The 13,112-nt window shown below is 46.8% G+C and overlaps 1 protein-coding gene across 11 annotated transcripts in view; it reads left to right on the top strand.

Annotated features, from left to right (window-relative positions):
• PKHD1 (polycystic kidney and hepatic disease 1 (autosomal recessive)) overlaps positions 1-13,112 on the top strand; it is a 484,191-nt gene that overhangs the window by 460,188 nt on the left and 10,891 nt on the right. For 7 of the 11 annotated variants that reach the window (XM_019520930.1, XM_019520940.1, XM_019520935.1 and 4 more), the window contains 3 exons: positions 4,033-4,140; positions 7,674-7,832; positions 8,803-8,952. In XM_019520930.1, the coding sequence (XP_019376475.1) occupies positions 4,033-4,140; positions 7,674-7,832; positions 8,803-8,952 (417 nt within the window). Of the gene's footprint in view, positions 1-4,032; positions 4,141-7,673; positions 7,833-8,802; positions 8,953-13,112 lie in introns of those variants that run through there. The other 4 variants (XM_019520934.1, XM_019520939.1, XM_019520937.1 and 1 more) reach the window with 4 other exon arrangements.

Consider the following 13,112-nt stretch of genomic DNA (forward strand, 5'->3'; position numbering starts at 1 on the left):
CCACTTTCATTCCACACGCCTGCATGAAGCCCTGCTTTTGGCCGCCATCCCACAAAGCCCAAGACTTGGCTGGTGCTCAAAGACATGAAAAAAGTAGCTATCCAGTTGCAAAATCAATGCTATTTTTTTAAAAGGACCATGTCAAGTTAAAAAAATCATCACATATGCAAATCTGAATGTAAAATGGTGTTGGGTTAGGATGTGCACCCAGATTGATCGGTTCCTGCTCCGGGAAGGTACGTGAGCTAGGGCTGCCTGTGTGTTGGGCTTGCCGAGTGCTTGCTTCGGGGGCTGTGTGTTTGGGCCTGTGCTCTGAGCAGCTGGGAGTGCTGCTAGCTGGGTGATTGGTGGATGATTGCTGCCTGTGTCTGACAAAACCCCTAAAATGGGGGCAGAGCCAGTCCAGGGGGGTATAAAAGGAGACTCCACGAGTGAACAGGGGCAGCAAACAGGGCAGTTTGCAAGCAGTTCACAGGCCATTTTACTGCTCTGCTCTTTGAAGAGGAATCTTTAAGGTCAGCTCTTTCTTTAATAAAGAGCAACTGAACTGTGGTCTTCATGCTTTCGTGGAAGGAGAAATATATATGTTATGTATCATAATATTACCCAGCAAGAGTAAGTAACCTACATGTATTTAATGTAAGTAGCCATAACTCAGAAGTTAGGCCAATACTTAAGCTCCTATTTTAACAAGAGTTCAGGGTGAGGGGGAGTTTTCTAGGAAGTTCCTCTCACCTTCCTTCACTTAGCTTGGTGAGAGGAAGGAGGTCATCATGGAAAAGGGAAGCTTTTTGGACTAAAAAGGAGAGAATTTGAGACAGTTTGCTAGGGAATTTGCTAGAGAAGGTCTGCTTAACAAGAGGGGCAAGAAGAGAGAGGAGGCAGATTTAAGAGACCCAGAGAGGTGACCTCAGGACATCGTAGTGGCAGAGCCACTGCCACTGCCAGCTCTTCCTCTGCTTGCACCTATGAGGTGTCTTTCCAGAAAGGACAACTCATGGTCAAGGCTTCCACCCAGGTTTGGTACTGTGGAGATGGTGGCTTGCAGGTTCCTTCCAGTGACATCCATGTGGGGGAGTGCCTGTGATGTGAACAGTTCCTCTTGGTGCTATCCCTCAGGGAGCAGACAAGAGAGCTCCAGGAGGAGGTGGTGAAGCATCCTGTACCATGAGGATTTTATCAATTTGATGCTGGAGGAGATCTATAGGATTATGAAGGAAGGACTGCCAGAGTTAGTGCTAGAGATGGAAGGGGACATGGACTCCTTGGAAGGTGGAAGCTGGAAGCTTGTGACATCTGGCAGCAAGCAGAAGTCTCCATCTCCACCTGCAATGGTTTGCATAGAGAACAGATCTGGAGTCCTAGCAACTGGGGAGGAGGAGCATGTTCCTTGATGAAAGAGGCCAGGCTGGGCATCCCCAAAGTTGGGAGGATGGAGATCACTGCCACCAAGAAGTGACAGGTGGTGGTGATTGGAGACACCCTTCTGCAGGGTGTGGTGGCATCCATTTGAAGCCTGACTTGTTGTCTCAGGAGGTCTGCTGCTGGACTGGAGCCCAGATCCAAGACGTCATGGAAGGATTACCGAGACTCATCCAGCCCTCTGACTGCTACCCCATGCTGCTCATTCATGTGGGCACCAGTTATACTGCTGGGGTGACCCTGAGCAGATCAAAAGTGACTACAGGGCTCTGGGTGCAAAAGTGAAGGGCATGGGGGTACAGGTGGTGTTCGTGATCTTTCCAGTCAAGGGGAAGAGCCTGGACAAGAGGAGATGCATCCTTCAAATCAATGCATGGTGTCACCAGCAAGGATTTAGCTTCTTTGACCACAGGATATTGTTTAAAAAAGAACAACTGCTAGGAAGAGATGGGATCCACTTGACAAAGAGAGGGAAGAGCATCTTCTCAGACAGGTTCACTCACCTAGTAAGGAGGACTTTCAACTAAGTTCACTTGGGGGTGGAGACCAAAGATCTGAGGTAAGTGAGGAAGCGGGTGACTTGGAGGAAGTGCAAGTAGGAGGAGGCAACAGGGGAATCCTTCTCATTCTTCCTGAGAAATCAAGGCAATCAGCTAGTTACCTCAGGTGTCTGTACTCAAATGCATGGAGCCTGGGAAACAAGCAGGAAGAATTGGAAGTCCTCGCACAGTCATGGGCTATGACATGATTGGAATAACAGAGATGTGGTAGGAGCTCGCACGGCTGGAGCACTGTCATGGGTGGGTGCAAACTGTCCAGGAAGGACAGACAGGAGAGAAGAGGAGGACGACTTGTGGTTTATGTAAAAGAGCCATATGATTGCTCAGAGCTCTAGTATGAAGCTGGAGTCAGGCCTGTTGAAAGACCCTGGGTTACGGTCAGAGGGGAGAGCAGTAAGGGTGATGTGGTGGCAGGGTTCTGCGATAGACCACCAGACCAGGAGGAAGTGGTGGTTGAGGCTTTCTTCAAACAGCTAGCTGAAGGTTCCCGACCATGTGTTCTCATGGGGGACTTCAGTCACCCTGGCATCTGCTGCGAGGGCAATACAGCAATGCACGGGTGATCCAGGAGGTTTTTGGAGAGTGTTGGGAACAACTTCCTGGTGCAAGTGTTGGAGAGACCAACTTGTGGCTGTGCTCTTCTTGACCTGCTGCTCACAAACAGGAAAGAATTGGTGGGGGGATGCAGAAGTGGATGGCAACTTGGGTAACAGCAACCACGAGAAGATTGAATTCAGGATCCTGAGGAAAGGAAGGATGGAGAACAGCAGAGTAAGGACCCTGGACTTCAGAAAAGCAGACTTCAAGTCACTAGGGGAAGTCATGGGCAGGATTGTAATCACCCTGTTGAGCTGCTCCACATGCTGGGTATTGCCAAAGGAGTTGCAACAGAAGAGACTCAATGAATATACTCTCTTTCTTTCACTACTGCTGCTGGTTCTTTGAGGCCATTGCTTGGCTTGAATAATCAAGATCCGATAACGAGTTCCTTAAGCCCTCCAGTCCCCATGACCTCCAGAATCGAGTAAGTTAACACTGCAGATGGGCAGAAGTGACTCACTGCAGGCAAGAAACAGCCAGGTCTGAGAAAATGGGACTCTGGGTCAGTCTAAGGTAATTATATGGCATCTGTTGCTACTATATCTAAGGATATCACAAGCTTAAACACACTCACAAGCTTTGACACACTAATCGTACCAACCCTGCAAAGGAGGAAGTGCTAGTGACCTCATTTTGCAGAATTGAGGCACAGAGACCCAGATCTTCGAAGGTAATAGGGTACCTAAGACTCTGCCTATACACATGCTCAGGGGTGGGGGCTTTTTAATTAGCTCAGTTCCCAGACAGCTGATCTAAATAAAATGCCTCACTGTCCATGTGTATTATGCCTCCATGCATTTAAAAATCGGTGTGGGATGCTTAATCTAAACCTCATTCGACAAGGTTTAGATAAAGCATCCCATGGCCATTTTAAAATGTGCAGGGGCTTAATACACATGACTCTGCTGCAATGCTGCAGTCTTCTAATTAGAATGTGAAGCAGACTTGATTAATTGAGTCTTCTCTGACCTGTTCTAATTAGAACGGCTAATGAGCACATGTATAGGCAGCCATTGATTTCAACAGAAGTTAGCCAAAAGAATACCTTGAAGAAACCTTTTCCAAGCTCAGGCAGGAAGTCCATAGTAAACCAGGAAACTGAATTGAGGTCTACCAAGGCCTAAGCAATGGACCATAGTCAGCATTAAACAAAGCATCACAGATGGATCTATCTAATATCTCTGTAGTGGGGTCAGCCATAACCATGTATTGAACCTGTTTGGGGTGATTCTAATCTGGCTCCAGGCCTTGTACTCTTGTCAGAACATACAGCCACCCCTACATTGGTGTGGATAGAGGCAGCTCTATATTACATTTGGAGGAACTGTGGTGATTTACAAAAGCTGAAGATCTGGACTAGAAAGGTTTATTTAAAAGCCCCCAAAATATGGCGTGGGAGCTGTTCACCAGGAAGGTGTTAACTGCAGTATGTTTATGTATTGTTCTTTAGGCCACACCACGGTAGAGGTGCAGCATGGATGGGCCTGCTTTACAGACTTGGCAGTCTCCAGTTTGGGCACTGACTGGTATCTCGTTTTCACCGTTTCATCACCTCCAGGTAAGGTCCACTATAGGTACCTTGTTGCTTTATTATCTTGTTCCTTGCAAATCTACAAGAACTCTCTGAACCATATTTCTAAAGGGTCTTGGATACATCTCAGGTGAACAGAGCAATTCCTACGCCCTAGGTAAAAAGTCCTGGGGATGAAGCCAGTTTTCCCTCTTCCAAAGCAGTTTTATAACAGGTAAACTGTAGAGAGGTGCCCCCTCTTGCTTGTTCTTCTGGCCCTGATGCGCTTGGCTGCCTGGTGGCCCAGCTTCAAGAGGACAGATGGAGAGCGCTCCCATCCAGGCTTGTGCACTTTCTTAGGAAGTAGTTGCTATGGGCTTGAATTCCTTTGGAGTGAGAAGAGTCCAGCATCTATCTCCCCCATTTCCCAGGCAAGTCCTCTAAATATCTGTGCTAATTCAGTGCTATTGATGAAGCTGTAGTGGATCAGGTCTGCCCCAGGACTTAAGTGCTTCCTCACAGCCCGACTGGATTACAATAGAGGTTAGATAGGAGTTAGGTGCCTGATCCAGTGATCAGCCCTGATTGTTTTTGTGCATGCTCCATCTTGTGTGCAGTCCTACCAACTGCTGAGTGTCCTCAGCTCTCAGTGGATTCACTCACACTGCAGGAAGCTAAGCATTAAGCAGGAACAAGTTCTTATCCTGAAATGCGATACATTGAAATTGCTGGAAATGCCATGGCACTGAAGGTAAGAGAGGTTGTTTTCATTGTACAAAGGTTGATCCCAGATCCCTTTACTTACATTTTTAGCTAATAGAGATGTTGCTCAGAGACCTTACAGACAGCGGCCTAAACAGCTGTTTCATCATAAGGGCAATTATCTTTGACTAATTGAAACCATGGCTCTGTACATTTTTCAACATGCACCATAAAAGTGCATACTGGGCGTGTCTTCATATGCATTTTCTACGGCACCAGTTTACTTGTGAGTAAATTACAATTAAACAGTGCCAGGCAGGAGTCTACACGTGCAGGGAAGCAGGAGCCAATTTGCTGCCAATCTACTCCCAATCTGGGGAGCCCTAGGGCTAGCCTCAAGTTGGCCCCCTAGGGTCCAGGGCTGACCTGAGAGCAAATTTGCTCCCAGATTGTGTCTACACATGCGTTACTGTGCAGTAACTAATTGTGAGTAAATTTGATACCTGCATTTTCAGGTACCAAATTTACTGATGATTAAGGGTTTTTACTGTACAGTAAGTGTATGCACATGTAGACGTACAATTACTATGCAGTAAACTAGGCTACTGTGCAGTTAAGCCTCTTGTGTAGATGCACCCACTGAGTAACATAAATCATTCTGTATTTTATATCTGGATTGGGGAATGTACAGAACCTTGGCATTCATGGGAGGTGCTTCCTTGTCCCCTAAAGAAAACATGAAGCAGGATGTTTCACAGACACTTGGGATGAAATTATTTCATCAGTTTTGTATATGCAGCCTACTATGACTATCTGTGTCTTTATGACCTCTGTACTGATTTCCTATCTGGGCTTATTCTTGAAGCATCTAGAATGCGTCTAGTACTGAATGCAGTGGTATTACCTGGAGAGAGCAGATTATTTATAGGGCATTTGCACTGTCCTGCTATTCGTTTCTGTGCATGGCTATATATCTCTATGGGCTTTATTCTCCCCACCTCTGATTTCATTTAATAGGAATTTCGCAACTGGCATTAACAAGAATTGGATCCACTCCTCACATCCACATCCAGTTTGAGTTCTAGCTATCTGAGAGACCCCCGGTCCACTCTTACTACAAGTTGATATGCTGATATAGTTGCAGACTTTAGGCATGTTGCACTCAGAATTGAGATACTAAACAGAAACTTAAGTTTGTTGAAAGGGCCTCTGTCAACTTAAAATGTAGTCAGCTTGAAATAAAGTTATGGTTTTGGTATCTACACCTGTCCACAAGTTTCCATCTATCAGTTATTGTACACATTTTATGCCAATCATCGTCCCTATTCAATACATTTGTAAATAAAACTCTCACACATTTTTATTAAAGGATTGACGCAAACAGCAAAGAGATTAACTTCTTCTAAAATCAATAGGACTGTGGATTTGGGATTGAAGACATAAGTCAGGGGTGTCAAATATCTGGCCCCCTTGGTGCTGTTCTGTCTGACCTGACGGGTGACCAGTAGGCTAGAGAAGCTGTGAGTGCAACTAGGGTGGACTGGCTGGAGAGTTTGGGGCTCTAAGGTCCTGGTGGACATGGCCCTTAATGGCAGGAAGGTGAACGAGGGCTGTGTTAACACAGCAATGCTAGCCCTGCAGCTGCTTGCCACCATCATGGCAAGTGGCCACTTGATCCAAGTCCACTTGCCCTACTGCTTGCTGCCACCCTGGGTTCTCAGCTTGATCTGCTGCCACTTCCAGCCCTATGCCTCAGGCCAGATCTAATGTGTGAAGAGCCTCATAGTCTGGTTCCTGCCAAGGGCACAGCATAAGTTTGACCTCCCTGAAATAAGTGATAAAAAGAAAGTATTGGCCCAACTGTTTTGGTGATTATATCCTGCCCATTCAATATTCAGTGGGATAAGGCATTTTCACCAACTATTCTGGATTCCTGTGCAGGGTGATTGCATAGTCTAAGCCCAAGTGGCAGGTGAAGCAATCACCAATCAGCAGGTAGAGAGTATCTTTGGATCACGTCAAAGAACCTCAAATCAAGCCTGAACCACATGGTTTCCTGGCCTAGCATAACTAATTCACATCAGTTTCTATTACCAATGGCACACAAGGAAGTAATATGGGCAGCATCAGCCCTATCCTCCTTTGAGTTAACAGTGTGAACAACCAGGTTCTCATTTGCGGCTTCTTAACTGGTAGTCATGCCAGCACAGATCTAAGAGAGGACTCAAATTCATGCCTCCAGAGCTATGGTAAGACACCTTCTCTCCCCTGCCAAAACAGCCAGGAAGACTCTTTGGATAAAGGGTGTTACATACAGTTTGTACAATATATAGCAGTTCTCAACTTCACTCCTACAAGTAATGATACTCCTACTCCTCCGTTACGATGTTTTTATAAATGTAGTGGAGAGGGTGAACAGGTTGTTGAGCCCCATGGGACAGAGCCAGCTAGCATGTGCTTAACTTTGAATAGGCAAGCATATTACAAATAAGTTCTAAGTGTTTTGCAGGACCGTGGCCCTCAATTGTATCTGTGGAACTAATTCCAGATATCTGACTGTCAGCATTTAGAAAAATGGTTGCAAAATTTAACCTCTTCTCCATTCAAGAGAGGAAGAGAAGCACATTCTGTATGGGCTTGATCCAGTATCTGCTGAAGCCAATGGAGAGTCTTTCATGGAAATGAATGGGCTATCTAGTCAGGGGTTGGTTTCAGTAACCACCCGAGTTCCTTACAACCCTACTACTCTATGATTTAAGCCTTCTGGGAATGTATAAATGCATTATTGCCAGCCATTTCTGAGTTGTGTTTTGGCTCTGAAGCACAAAATCGAGTGCCCTTGATTTTGTAATAATTCCTGACATGTTTTCTTTTCTCAGGTGCCAAGTTCACAGTTGAGTCCCAGCCCTTTACCATCTTCCCCATTGCCATGGGAGAGAAATCCAACCCTATCCTTGCAGTTGTGCTGAGCTCAGTGGCTTCTGTGATAGTTCTGGGTCTTTTCGTATTTTGCTGGGTCAAGAAAAGCAAAAGTAACAGTAAGTTGAGATCTGTCATGTGAAGAAGCCCCCCTTTTTTGCAGTGCTGTTCCATGTATTGGAACAATGATAGGGAGAGCTGGGCTGGAGCTGTTAACACCATATAACGAATCCTACACACACCATGACTGATAAAGGGGAGCTCTTTCTGGTGGCTTCATTGGGAAGGGCATCAGACCCAAAGGCAGTTTCTGCATCCACAAGTGACTTCTGCTGCTGTTCTAATCCTCTTCCATTTATTCCCTCCATCTCAGTGTAGCCCGTGGCTTGACCTTGCAGCTTTCTCTGTGAAGGCAGACTCCAGCACTTACACAAAGCCCCGCTGACTTCAGCTGACCAAAGCTGAACTTAGGGTCCTATTGTTTTGGACACTGTGCATGTCCATGGGTGGTTCCAGAGGGGGTGCAGTGGTGTGGTCTCACTCCTCTTTCAGACCACACCATGGGTGCAGCAGCCAGGGACATTTTAAAATCCCTAAATTGGATAAGAATCTCCCCTCACCACCCTTGGCATCCCCTTCCTTCTCCTCCTTCCTCAGTGACACATCTCCTCTCCTGTTGTCCCCTCCCTCCCCTGCTCCCTGCTGCTGGTGTCCCCAGCTGACCCAGGGGTGGAGGGCACTCCAGAGTTTCATAGAGGGGAAAGGATGGGAGAATTCATACCCCACTCCCTTAAGCTAGGGGCCAAGTCAGCTGGAGAGGCAAACCAGCCCTTGGACCGCATAAAGGTGACTTGGGCTGCACAGTCGTAGACACTTGGCTGTGAGTTTCTAACAACGTCCACTTTACATGGGCAGAGTTTTGCTGGAATGAAGAAATGAGATACCTGGAGGGAGGAAGAGTAATCATCTTTTGGGAAGAGGGAGTATGCTCTAGATTGGATACCGGCTCTCTAGCGCGAAGTTGTCCCTTCAAGTAATATCTGGCTCTGAGCCTTGAATGGGTTGAGAATGAGGTAATTGTTTCTTTTGGTACAGAAACAAAGACTGGACGGGCTAATGCACCGCAAGCAGAGAACAACATCAAACCTTCCCTGATCCACCAGCCGCATAATTCAACTCATGTCCCGCCGCAGCGCAAACAGGAAGAGAACGACCGTGATGTTGCTGGGGTGGAAGCGGGTGAGCCTGCAGATGGAGAAGGAATGAGAACAAGTTTCTAAAATGCCTTTCAGGCACTGTGCTTGGGGAAATGACCCTTGTCACTGTAGTGTGTTCACTCTCTCTGAAATAATCCAGATCAAATGTCTTCTGTTCACAAAGCCAAAGACGATTCTTCTCACTGCCAGCACTTAAAAAGCCCCCCTGAGGTCTGCAAATGACCACTGTTCACCAATTGTCAGTGGTACCATCACTGCTCTTCCCCGTTGTCAGTCGCACCTTGCTATTTTTGGAGCTTTTTTTGTGTACAGAAGACCTATGATTCCTATAGGGTTTTATTTTGGGGGTGTATGGGAGTTATGGTGTATGGGAGTTCTTGTAGATCCTTTTGGACTTACCACCAGATTGCCAGGGACTGGATTTGATGACCTAACGTGTCCCGTCAGGTTCCCAGGTTTCTATCTCAGTATTGCTAACAATGTGCTTGGTGCTGTACAAGTTAGAAATGTGAAGACAATTCCTGTTTCAAAGAGGTTACAGGTTAAAGTACTGTACCCGCACGCTGCTCTGCAATCCAGCGCGTGCCAACTTCTATGGATCAGTTTGAAGGATCGTGGCTCGTGTTGCAGATCACTGAGCACATCAAGGCCTGCTGAGTTCAGTGGGCCACCAGCACCAAAAGTCCTGCCATGTGGATCCAACGCCTGTGTCATTGCTGAAGAGGCAAACTAAGAAAAGCCAAGAGCAATCTGGAAGAGAGGGGTAACATAAGAAGTTAACAAGTGGGTTGTTTTTAATGGTAGGTTTGGGGTTTTTTTATAAGATTCATTTTTAACCCATTTTGGGGGGTCAACCTAGAAATGAGTTTTTAAAGGTTTAAGGCATGAGTAAGTAATGGTTTAGTGAGCCCAGACTAGGCTTTATGCAGAAAGAGAGCAGAGAGGCATAGTAGGAGGCAGAGGGGAAAGTTTGGCACAGAGATGCTCTTGTTGCCTACTATATCTCACAGAATATGGGTTTTGCCATCCTGCAGTTGCTGCCTGGAATGACACAAAGGCCAGTCTCCCAAATCAGTACAGTAAGATGGACAGGGGTAATGGTTACTTCTTCATTGTGACTGATGAAGAATTCATAGGGCTTGTTTTCATTGACCCCAAGGCCTTTTCACCTTGCTGTGGCAATCTGAAGGGCTTTCAAGTGGGCATAAAACACCACAAGGCCAGTGTAATTGTGTCTTACTCTAAGGGCAAATCAGGCCCTCATGCCTAAAACTTGTTTCAGAAAGCCTGTGTGCCCAGAAGATACAATATATATTCTGGTTTGCATCACTAGAAATGCCAGGAGTTTAGAGATGGACAAACAAAGACTTTGTAGTGAAGGGAAGAGGGATTTACTGTGGATCTTCTTGTGAGCAACAGTTGTCCCTATGCCTGCCCTTACCCTGTGATAAGCAGAAGTTAAACCTTGGTAGCCTGCCCCTCACTGAAACAGGGCTAAACAATGGAATAACTCCCTATCCTTTCTTAGCTCACTGCAGTGTGCTCATTTGTCTATACCTTTCGTCTGCCTTTCAGAAGTATTGTTTTCATGTATTGGTTATAAAGAGGTAACACCCAAAGTACACCCGAGGGTCTTGCAGACACAGAGCAAATGACAGTCCTTGCTGGAAGAGGAGGCATTGGCAGCAAGCATTTAGGTGTCACAGGAGCAGCCAGCTCTTAAATCAGGGGCATCAAATATAAGGCCTGCAGGCTCAATCTGGTGGCCCATGGAGCAGCTCCACCTAGGCCTAGCAGGCTACCACTGGGACATGGAGTTGGGAGCATGTCTGGAGATGGGCAGAGACTTCTGTGCAATCTGGGGCTCTGTAGTCTCTGTCACCTGGCCATCAGCAGCCAGTGGGGAGGTGAGCAAGAGCCATGGGACACAGCCCTCAGTTGCTGGCCACCACTACAATGGCAATGGTGGCTCCTGCTGCCACCATGAGGGTAGCTGTAGCCACAGTGGCCACCACCCCATGCCCACGTAGCCCACAAGGAGCCGCTGTGGTCTGGATCCAGTGCTCAAGGTGAGTTTGACATCTATGTCTTCAAGAATGTTACTCTTCTCTCGCTCTCTACCTGTGCAGTAACTGTCCAGATGACATGTAAAAGCAACTCGGTGACCAGCGGTGCACATGAAACATTCCCTGGCTGCTTTTATGAGCCCTGCTGCCTGTGTGCATTCCTATCCTGGATACATACAGTTGGACTCCCTATATTACTTTGCATCTCCAACTAGGATGCTGGCCTCCTCCATTCCCTGCCTTAAACAATTGCGCAATGTTACAACATCCTGACAGGTAGAAGGCAGGGCAGGGTGACACCTTGTATACTAACTCGTTCAGAAAGACATGAGCTTCTGAGGGCTACAGCCTATTTTGTCAGATATAGGCGGTAGCCTATGAAAGATCATGGCTTTCTGAATGACATAGTGTGTAAGGTGCCGTCCTGTTCTGCTCTGCCTAACTTCAAACTATATTTGCCTGTAGGTAAGAACAGGGGACAAGATTTCTAAGCATTTCCAAGGGCTAAATCCTCAGGTGTCTAGGTATATGGCCAGACTGGCAGGCTGCAGAGTGCATCCGTCTGATCCAGCCAGGGCACATTTGCAGCCTCCCCACTACCTCTGCGGATTGCTCTTCTTTTTGCTTGTCATTTCTACACTTCGTGTCCTTTTTTCCCCTTTTGTTTTGCTTCTCCAGGTCCTTTTCTCCCCCTGTCTTTTCTCATAATCATCTGCTGCTCAAACACTGCTTCCTCTGAGGTCATTGCAAAAGCAGATCCCCCCAAGGGCATGTAGTTTAGCAGCAGGATCTACCAAACAGCAGAAAGCATGGGCTTCCTCTACGTGAGCCTGGCCTGTCTCCTCCAGGTTTTTGCTCTCCACAGCTACTTTCAGCGCTCTAAGCCTAGTCCGTCCCAGTAACCCAGCTGAACTACACAGTTACTCTAGGGCTGGGAAATTTCCCCCCTAAATTTGCAGATTACGTAAGAGGCAGGAAGGGGCGATTTTGAGTTTCAGCTCATTTTAATTAGCATCTTTCCCCAAAACAGAGGGAAACAGAGAGAAAGGAAATGCTGCAGCATATATGTTCTGATATTCGCCACCCTTCTCCAGAATACCACATTCAGCTGTGCGCCTTAGGATACGTATCTGCTGTAAATTCATTTTTTATCTAATTTGTCTGAGATCTAAGCTTCCTGTGGAGGTCTGAGATCAAAGGCACTGATTCTGTCTGATGTCGGCTCTGACACATAATGTGTGCTGACTTAGTTCTGTCTATAAACTCGCAGTGGGAGGCTGGCATTTTCCCCTGGCACCTTTGCACAGTGAACTTTTATTTCGGCTAGGGGGGCAGACAGGTATGGCAATGGTCGGAGCCATTGTGTAAATAATTCATGGCAAGATTCTTGTCAGAACAAGGAGATCCAGCCTCAAAGAGATCCAGCTTCTTTGAGTCTTTTAGGAACAAGAGGAAAATTAAAAAAAAAGATTCCCCAACATGATCAAATCTAGACAAGAGCCACAGTACCTTAAGTGGATTTAATACATGTTACTTGAAATGTCTAATGCTTGACTACTCTATATGTAAAACAAGGTTGGTATTGGAGAAAGTCATTTTTGTTTCATTTCTGCCTCTCAGGTTGTTGTTTTTATTCCCTTCCATAAAGAAATCCCAGATTTTCTAAATCCATCAAGTGTCCCGACTCTTTATCATTAATCAAGGTTGTAAACTGGGAGGGTGTAGGCAGCGGAGTCCCCCAGGGCTCGGTCCTTGGGCCGGTGCTGTTCAACATCTTCATTAGTGATCTGGACAAGGGTGTGGAGAGCACCCTGTTCAAGTTCACTGATGGCACCAAGCTGTGGGGTAAAGTGCATACACCGGCAGGCAGGGACCGCATCCAGGCAGACCTGGATAGGTTGGAGAAGTGGGCGGATCTGAACAGGATGCGGTTCAACAAGGACAAGTGCAGGGTGCTGCACCTGGGGAGAGGGAACCAGCATTATGGTCATAGGTTAGGGGCTGCCCCTCTCGGCAGTACAGAGGCAGAGAGGGATCTTGGAGTCGGGATTGACTCCAGGATGAATATGAGTCGCCAATGCGACGAAGCAATAGGCAGAGCCAGCCGCACCCTGTC

This window comes from Gavialis gangeticus, unplaced genomic scaffold, assembly GCF_001723915.1.
Source record: "Gavialis gangeticus isolate Ggan-Ray unplaced genomic scaffold, GavGan_comp1, whole genome shotgun sequence".
Classification (NCBI taxonomy): domain Eukaryota; kingdom Metazoa; phylum Chordata; order Crocodylia; family Gavialidae; genus Gavialis; species Gavialis gangeticus.